A 10,329-nucleotide genomic window follows, 5' to 3' on the forward strand; every position below is an offset into this window, starting at 1 on the left:
ATAAACCATAGAGAGATCATAATAAAACACATATCATACTAGGGGAACCAACTCCCAATAAAACCCTAGGGGTTATGACTTCCCTGCTACACCTATGGATCATGTGCTTCCAGTAGTACGGGCCCATACTACCTTCCACACCTACCCGTATTTGTCTCAGAATATCATCACAACAACCCCACAATACACACTAGCATACACATACACTCAATCCTCACTTACTAGAATAAGGCTAACATTACAAAACTAGCCGACTGACCCCACACAACACATCCATGAAACTTCCACCAACCCTACAATACTCGTGTATGCTAATCATACATAACATTGGATCCTATAGACAATCGAATACCTGATTCTACCCTAATCCCTTCATCAAACAAGAACAGGAAATAAGGCCAAACCAAACATTCTCATGCTATAGAGTCTTTGTTATGTACAACTACGATGCATACACTAAGCAACTACAGTAATGATGTCAATTTCATATGAAGAAGAACCCTAGGCTATCAAACATCATATAACCAGGCAATTCTATCATGCAATTCCTGAAGATCCCTAGACTATCACTAATATGTTGTTCTAACATATCACAAAATCAAATAACAGTGCGGTAATTTGGGGTCTACTTACTGGCTCCGGCTGATTGTACATATTGCATCCTCTTTGATTATTTTGAAAACAATGTGAAAATCATTTGTAAAAATCTTTTTCCTTAGTTTGATACTGGATTCACACGAGTGTTCTTCCAATTCACTCAAACCAAGGCTCTGATACCAACTTGTAACACCCATAAAAATCATGATAAATTTAAACTTTTTAAAAACAACCCAAATTCACAAATTGTATACAATCATAGTTTTCAAAACATTTTCAACATCAGATTCTCCCAAAATCATAAGTCAAAACATGAGGATGTGTACAGTCACGTCTTCGCCTTCTCGCGGTCATCTAAAGTACCTGAAACATAACCCAAAACTGTAAGCCAACGCTTAGTAAGATCCCTCAAAATACCAACACATAAACAAATAACAAATACAATAACAACATGTCGGGTCCAATCAACCATCGGGTTGGAATACCCCAGGCCCATCAACCATCGAGTTGGAATGCCATTCTACAACGGGTCCTGTCATCATCGGGATAAAATACCCTCGGGCCCATTCAATCATCAGGTTGGCTTACGCACAAAGCAGTAAAGTCTCAACCACCGACCAAATATGTACACATATAACAGATTATCATATAACAGTCTACAAACAGTTAGACAGATCTACAGATCACTAAGCATAACATCATCCTATATACCAAGATATCGATCTAACAAATCACTATAGTACAATAGCATACATAACAAGATATCGAATCCAAAGGGCCGGCCTTGGTGCCTTCGACCTGCAAGTATAGTGAGGAGAACTTGCCTCACAAACTGGACAAAGTTGATGAGGTCTCGACTCCGAATCTCAGCTCTCTAACCAACACTTATTCCAACCAAATGACCAATCTCCATCAAAATCCCAAAATTTCCCAAAATACCTTTAATGTCAAACTTGGTCAAAGTCAAAGTCAACTGGTCAAACCAACTAAGTCAACTGAGTCAACCCAACCGAGTCAACTCAACCGAATTGACTCAGTGCGAGTACGTGGGGTGTATTCTGAAGGTACGTTGGGCGTACTCCATCCTCGCATGTTGACCCCCATCAAGGTGGTTGACCTCGTATGCAGGACGTACTCCGAGTACGTGCAACGTACTCCCAGGAACTTCAAAACTCATTAAGTGCTTAATGGCTTAAGCACTTACGTCTATATTTCATATCCAACTTTATGACTTTCCATGCCCATTAAATGCTTAACTCAACTTCTTAATCAATTAAGATATTCTACAAGATGCATGGAGCAAAACCAACCATTTGCAACCCATTTTTATGACTCAAGACCCTCCCACAGATCTAAAAGGATAGCTTAATGGATCAAGAACATGCTTTGTTCATGAAACACCACATTTGGGAGAAAAAGAACCTAAAACGAACCCAAAAGAAGATATACAAGAAACTACACCAATTTCAGAACTTGATACCTCAAAATGGTGCCAAAAGGTGGTGTGATCCCGGATCTAGAGAGCTTTACTCCTTCAAGGTGGTCTCCTCTTCCTTACTTCTTCTTCAAGAGCACCAAAACATACACACAAGCTTAGAAATGGCTCCTCAAGATGATACTAGGGTTTGCAAACACATATCAGAGGGTTGGAGGCAGTTGAGGTGAAGGAAATGAGGCCATAAGAGTGCATATATACGAGCCAAGCCCTAAATATTAGGGTTTCCTCATCTGGAAAGTACGCCCTGCGTACATTGATGTACGCCCAACGTACGAGGGTGTGCCCTAGTACACTCAGTGTACACACGTACGCACACGTACTCCCCCAAGGCCAATATTAAGAAAATGCCATTAAGGCCCTTTTGCATACATTTCTTGAACTTTGGGACCAAAATACAATATAAATGAATTAAAAGGGTTAAAATTAGAAGTACCTCAAATCGGGATGTTACAAATATATTGGGTAGTGATGGGTAATGAAGGATGGATAGAATAATGAGGGAAATGGATGATGGGAGATGAAAATAATAATAAAACACCGTAACTTACTAGTACTGTTGTACTAAGCGATGTAATCATCTAACAAAGTAAAGATGAAGACCACCAGACTATTAATGACAGTCTCGTGGAAGGCAGGCAGACTCATAACCTGTAGGTGATGGACTTTGTGTCCATTTGATGTACTCTACTTCCTACTGACATGTATTACAGATAAATCCCTTTAACAATACTGCCAGCAACGATGATCCTTACGAATGAAAATAGAAAGAAAACGGGGATGGGTAATCGGGTTAATTGTTTGATAATTAAACATATTAACTACATTATTGTGTGTTAAAAAATCCTATGTACTCACCAGATTTCCCAACATGACCCACTCAACTTCTTTGTATCACAGGTAGCAGTACAAAGGTACATGAATGATGAGAGAAGCAATGAGATGTAGACTCATAGTCTAAGATACTATAAGGCCTGTTTATTTTTATGTTTTGTATCAATCATGACATCCCAAGCGTTTATAAATCAATGAAAAATATTTCTTCAGAAAAACTTTTATGGGACTAAATTCCGCATTTATAAATAAACTCTGTTTTAAATTAGCATAAATAAAAAGTTTTAAAATGGTCGTAAAAATGGGGATGTCACATAGAAGTTTCATCTTTCTTCAAAATCCACCATGAAACATAACTAGCTAGGTGAAGGAGATGAAGTTACCTTTAATCCATGTATTAGAGAGGTTTCCTTGATTCTCCTTGAACTAATCTTCAATTTCTATAAAAAAAATCTCCATAATTATCCCTTATAAGTCCCTAGAGTGTGAGTGTGTGTGTGTTTGTATGTGTGTCAAAATGAGGTGAAGAGAGCTGATTATAGACTTTTAGATTCGTCCCTTGTTTAATCGACTTTGAACACGATGCATCACATTATCTTGTTCTCACGCATCGTGTTCTTATTAAGTTGTGTCGCGTAATTTAACATTTACACATCACGTTCTTACCATCTTCCTATTTCAAAATTGAACTTTCGGACGAATCACTTTATTCCTACACAACACGTGTTTTCACAAATGTTCAAATATAACAACATACTTTAACGTTTGCTTCAAAACACTTAGAATTTTCCAACATGCCTTGATTGGGTTTTTATGTGTCGCGTAAATCAATAATTACGCGTCGTGTAATTATTTCTACAATTCTAATACTTAACCAATCTTCATTTTTTTTCACTTATAACACCATAAACAAATAATGATATATCATTCTCCTTCAAAACTACAAGTTAGTAAATATTTTTCATCCATGCTTTCATATATTTTGACATAATACATGTATTAGGCTTTTATTTAACTTACCAAAAGTATTACACCTTCCCAAGTATTATTAGTTACAAAAAAGGTGTTATAACTAAAGTTGTAGATGACAATGACTATGAACATGACATTTTTTCAATACTTAAATAAACAATTTACACATCAATCAGGTGAATCTAACACTTCTTTTCATAATAAAAATGAGCCAACACCACTTTTTCATCCTTTTCACAATCTTACTAAACCAAAAACCTTTAACCAGACATACTATTCCATCTTCATCACCATCACCAATACAATAACTGCCACCCAAATTGTCTTTTATAAAACACTTCATTCTTTGATTTTCTGCATCAGGAATCTTGTTCTCAGCTTTTGAGGCATACTTGAAACACATCAGCCCTAGGATAACATCCATTTCCCATGAATACATCGGTGGAACAACTCACCTAAAAAAATCCACATCCCGTACCCTACATTCAAGTTACCCTACAATAGGTTCATAGTCATTTTAGAAAGTTACCAACATTACAAACTAACAAACCATAACGATTACCACTTGGTAGCATAAGTGGAATCTTAGCCCATAGTTGTTGGATGTCCACAATTTTTTGTATCATAATTGATCTTCCCATGCATAAAGCACCACTTCCAAATTAAAGAGTGTTATGTGAGACTCAACCCGCATCTCGTTCTTCTTAAATGACCATTTTACATACATATGTCAACACACATATCTATCATACATACAAACCTATCCTACCTACATACATGCCATTTACATACACACGAATCTGTCATACATCATACATATATTCATATCGGTCATATCATACATACTGATGTTTGTATGCACGATTGCTAGGTTTTAAAGGAAGGCCGCACACATGGATATGATGTAGAAGAGTAACCAGAGAAGACAGGGAGGGAATCTGGTTATACACACTGATATGTTACAATTGGTGTTATTGTGGTTACATACATGTTAATTCCACCTTCATGTTGTAGTTTTTATAGCAGAATACGAACAAAACCATAGAACTAATTAAACAAGTATTTTCTAGTTATAGTTAAAAAAGAACCAACATGAAGCAAAAATTCAAATATGAAAAGCATCCACATGAGACGAAGTAATCACTATGACAGTCTTCACAGTCACCAATGGCAATTAGAGAACCTTGCTTCATTACCCCAACTGAAAAACATATCCAATATATCTTCAAACCACTCTAAAACTACTTTTGGTTTTTCTCCATTGAATTCAAAAAACTTGACCCTTTTCACATCATTACTCAAGAGACTCCATGTTTCATCTTCATCTAACCATCCGTATTCCGTCCCATCACTCCCATGAAAATCCTACATCATATCACACAAAACCATAAGTTTTACTTTTCAAAATCTAAACTAATGTTTTTGATTCTTGAAGAATCTATTTATTGGCTCAATTGGTTTTTCATTAATATAGGATAATGTAAAGCTCCCCGGTTCAAATCCTTCCTGTGTATCATATCATATGCATGTGTAGGGGTGGCAAAATGGGTGGATGAGATCAGGTTAAACTGATATTTTAAAGTTGGGTCAAAATGGGTCATGGTGGATTCGGTGGACCCACCAAAACCTCTTGGTTTTTTGAAGAATGTGATACATAAAAAGAATACCATTTGATATGAGAATACCTGTTGAATGACCAACTTGAGAGACACCAGTTTGGGATAATATTTGAGAATTTGGTTGAAGTTATCGAAGGTGAAGGCATCCATAGTTGTGCTTAGCACCAAAGTCTTCAGGTTTGGTAGAACTGGATCACATGCAGCAGTAATGCACTACAATTATGACAAAGATTTGATGAAAACCAATCATACTTTCAATATTTGTAAGTATCATATTCTTTTCTAGAAACCTAACTATGAGTATATATAACTTAACCACCACGTTTGGATTTGGAAAGATAAAACGTATATGGACTCTGAGCCCTTATTGATGCTATAAATTTTTTATTCGCATTTATTAACACCCATATAGTATATTTACTAGATTAGATCCTGTTCTAGTTAAGTGGAAAAGAAAAACACCAATTAAAAAGTGAATGTTATAATCTTAATTTAATAGAGTTATCTATTCACATCTTCACTTGCATAAAAACAAGTGCTTAAGTAGGTTCAAGCAGAACAATTGTTGCCAAATATTTTGGCATCATGTCCTCGAGTTTTAACAAGAGCAAGAGTCTTGTCTGATTTGGGTCAACTCTTTTATAAGAAAGGTGGTAAAGACACATATATTCCATAAATTACACTGCAAAAAAGCTTTAAATAAACCTAAATGAAAATTTGTCCATAAAGAGAATAAGCATATACCTCAATGAAGAAGTAAGGGTCAATCCACAAAGATTCCACACTAGAAATTCCAGGAAACAATACACATTTGTTGTTCCCCACCAATTTAGGCTCAATCACAGCTTTCTTTAAGGAGTCTAGACATTCAAAGAAAAAATTATTTGCTATAAGACCTCTTAACTCCAAATCCACCAGTTTTGGGCAGCAAATCTTAATGCCACCACACTGGACACCATCATAATTACCATTGTACATGTTAATAATGGTAAGCTTCTTGAGCTTCTGACATGAAATACAAAGAAGATCGAATTTGAATATCACGCAGTCTGACAAAGTCAGATCCTCAAGCAATGGGTAATTTTTGAGAAAATTTTTAACCAAATCTGCGTCCTCCAATTTATCAACAAACGTCAAACCAAGAACCCTAAGTGACGGAAACACCATTGTTTTTGGCAACCTTAGACCACGTTCCTTTGAATTCAACTTTAATACCTCCAAGGAACCACAAGTCACAAGACAATGGGGCATCTGTATATATTCATTATTCTGTTTAGGGCAAAACGTCAATTCAAGTTGTTTGACACTTTTCGTAACGGCTGCATTAATCCAGCGCCCTACTGTCGACATACTGTAGTGATGCGAACAAAACAAACGAAAACAATCTAAATCGACGGATCTCTTTACTAAAACCCAATACACAAACTCTTTGAATTCGCTTTTTTTAAATTTTCCTCCGTCGTGTATGTCTAGAGAAGGAATTGCGGTCCACAAATTCCTCCATCGTCTGGACAAAATGCTGCTTCGAATTGCTTCTTCAGTGGATGGAAGACGTGAAAGAATCAAAAGAAGAATAGCATCCGGCATGTCACTGACCCCATCTGTGGGTTTTGATGTCTTTGGTGGCTCCAATTTCTTCATAACCTTTTGGTAATGTCTGAATGTGAACCAACAATTATTCGGAGAAGCAAACATAGTCACTCCAGCTTCTCTACAGAGTGACACGGCGTAGGGTTTTAGCATCATGATCTCCCTCGTTTTACATAAATTAATATTAGACAAAGTTACATAAATGGTCCATGTACTTTACAAAAAATCACAACTTAAGTCCCTTTTTTTTTTGACACATATGGTCTTTATATGTTAGCTCCCACTCCTCCCCCCCCCCCCCCCCCCCGGCCACTTCATCTTCCCCACATCTTCTGTAACGCCCGCAAACTCGGGCTACTAAATTTATAGATAGTAATCGTTAAAAATGATTTTTTGATATAAGACTATTTATGATAAATAATCTTAACCAAAGTTATAGTATATGTCACAATGATTTCGTACGTATAAAGAATGCTGAAATCCGACTTATAACGAAGAAGTTATGACCCGTCGAAGTTTCGCGATTAAACCGGCACGGCTCCGCGTATCGTAAAAAGTAAATTTTCGACAAAATACTTTTTAGCCTTAGCGATCTAAAAGAAAGTCGTAATAGACGTTAAGCCGAGAGCGTGCATATAGAGAACATCCAAATCTGACTTCGTTAGAGAAAGTTATGATTTTTTTAACATTCAGCGTAGCAGTATACAGCTTAGAAATCGAATATTAGATCGATCAATTATTAGCCACCACAATCTAAACGAGAATTGAAGATCCCATTAACAGGAGCTCAATGATATAAAGACAGTCGAAAACGGACGTCGGACGACAAAGTTATGACTTTTTTAACTGACTTTAACTGTTTAAGTCTGTTAAAATATATAACTTTAAAAATAAAGTCAAAATTATCCGACGGAGTCTAAAAGAAAATCGTAGATCACATCGATACCTACACGCGGATATAAAGAACGTAAATAACGGAGCTCGTATTTGAAAGTTACGGATTTTATAAGATAACTAATTTTTGGATTAACCAGGAATCAACACGTGGCATGATCTAAGACCATACCTTCTTCTCCACGGCTTGCCACCAGATCGTGACACGTGGCACGCCTAACGTATTGCCATACGCCCCGCATACCCTTTGAGTACACCCCGCGTACTCGGTTGCTGGTAGGGGTGTTCACGTAGCGGTTCGGTTCGGATATTCATAAAATTGTGAACCGTAACTACGGGGCGGATATCTAATGTGCACTAACCGAACCCGAACCAAATTATGTAAAAACTCGAACTGGACCGAACCATTTGAAGGCGTGTAACCACGGTTTGGTTTACGGGTACTCGTTAAATATAACAAATTGAAAATATAATAAAAAATACAAACTACTAATATGTCATCTTAGAAGTAAAAAAACTTGTTTAAGTTCAAATTATACATTATAATTTATATAATAATTGTAATAATAAAATTAACCATAAAACATGATGAATATAAAAACAATTTCTCAATTTCAGCGATAACAATACACGCACATAGAAAACATATACCATATAGTTTATAAGAAAACATACAGACACAATTTATGAAGCAGATATAAGCAATAATAATCTAAAGTTCTACAGTAATAGACAAATACCATAGACATAAAACAAGCATGTTAGATGAGAAAACATATACTGTATCATCCAGTTTCTTATTTTATTAAAGTCTATTTAATTTAATTACTTTTACATTAATATATATATATATATATATATATATATATATATATATATATATATATATATATATATATATATAAGTAATTAAATTAAATAGACTTTAATTTAATATATATATATATATATGGAAAAGTTCAATAGATAATCATTATTAATCAAGAAACCAATAAACCAATTCAAAGCGTCGGAATTTAAAGCGATCAACGGCAAAATCCCATTATGGTTGTAAATTTTTATAATGGACGCACATTTACCGGATTATAACAAAACTCATTTCCTTTTTTTCATTTAAAATTTGTTTTAGGCCAAGTTTTTTATCGTAAAAAAAAACCGAATATACCGTTGTTCACAATTTTTCATCCTCTTTCCATAGAAATCCATGATGATATATAAAAAATGAACTTTTTTTTTCAAAAAAAACTCACTTAATTTTCTTAGTTTTTTCAATATTTAAGTTTATTTTTATCAAAAAAAACTAATTATACCAAAAATATTAATTTTTTGTACTCTATTAATAAACATCAACACCGATTAAAAAAAAACGCGAACAGTGTAGATTCACACTGTGAATCTAAACTGTAAATATTTCAATTTTTAACATTCATAATATGAAAAATCCCGAACAGTTCAGATTCACATTGTGAATCTGAATTACTATTATGCACACTGTGAATCTGAGAAAGTTCACCAAAAAAAAAAAAAAAAAAAAAAACTCGATCAGTGTAGATTCACACTGTGAATCTAAGCTGTAAATATTTCAAATTTTAACATTCACAATGTGAAAAAGCTCCGATCAATTCAGATTCACACTGTGAATCTGACATATTATTATGCACACTGTGAATTTGAGGAGGTTCACAATGTGAATCTGAACAGGTTTACAATATGAATCTGAATAGGTTCACAATGTGAATCTGAACCGAAATATCGTTTTTTTTAACATGAATATGAATCTATGTTTAAAAAGTACAAAAAATATGAATTTTGATATATTTATTAATTTTTTTTCTATAAAAAAAATAGACCTTAACTTTTTTCATCAAAGAAAATGAAGTGAGTTTTTTTCGAAAAAAAAAATCGTTTTTTATATATCATCATGTATCTCTATGGAAAGAGGACGAAAAATCGTGAACAACGGTATATTCGGTTTTTTTTTCGATAAAAAACATGGCCTAAAAAAATTTTAAACGAAAAAAAGTTGTGGGTTTTTTTGTAAACGGTGGATTTTTTGGTATAATCTGGTGTGTATGCATCCAATCTAAAAGTATACATCTATTTCCTTGGCCGTTGATCGTTATGATTACCGACGCTCACGATTGGTTCCTTGGTTCTTTGGTTAATTATGGTTCTCTATTGAACCTCACCCTATATATATATATATATATATATATATATATATATATATATATATATATATATATATATATATATATATATATATATATATATGACGGTTCGGTTCGGGTATCCGCGGATATCGAAATATCCAAACCGTAACCGACC

The 10,329-nt window shown here is 34.6% G+C and overlaps 1 protein-coding gene across 1 annotated transcript; it reads right to left on the bottom strand.

Moving 5' to 3' along the window:
- Positions 1-4,828: 4,828 nt before the first annotated feature.
- Positions 4,829-7,238, bottom strand: LOC145117269 (F-box/LRR-repeat protein At3g26922-like). Its single transcript, XM_079053577.1, has 3 exons — positions 6,262-7,238; positions 5,584-5,730; positions 4,829-5,263 (listed from the first exon to the last, which is right to left on the bottom strand). Exons 1-3 carry the CDS (start codon positions 7,210-7,212, stop codon positions 5,060-5,062), a joined length of 1,302 nt encoding a protein of 433 aa, XP_078909703.1. The 5' UTR covers positions 7,213-7,238; the 3' UTR covers positions 4,829-5,059.
- Positions 7,239-10,329: the final 3,091 nt, after the last annotated feature.

This window comes from Lactuca virosa, chromosome 5 (genome assembly GCF_052849685.1).
Source record: "Lactuca virosa cultivar CGN04683 chromosome 5, Lactuca_virosa_CGN04683_v6, whole genome shotgun sequence".
Taxonomy (NCBI): Eukaryota; Viridiplantae; Streptophyta; class Magnoliopsida; order Asterales; family Asteraceae; genus Lactuca; species Lactuca virosa.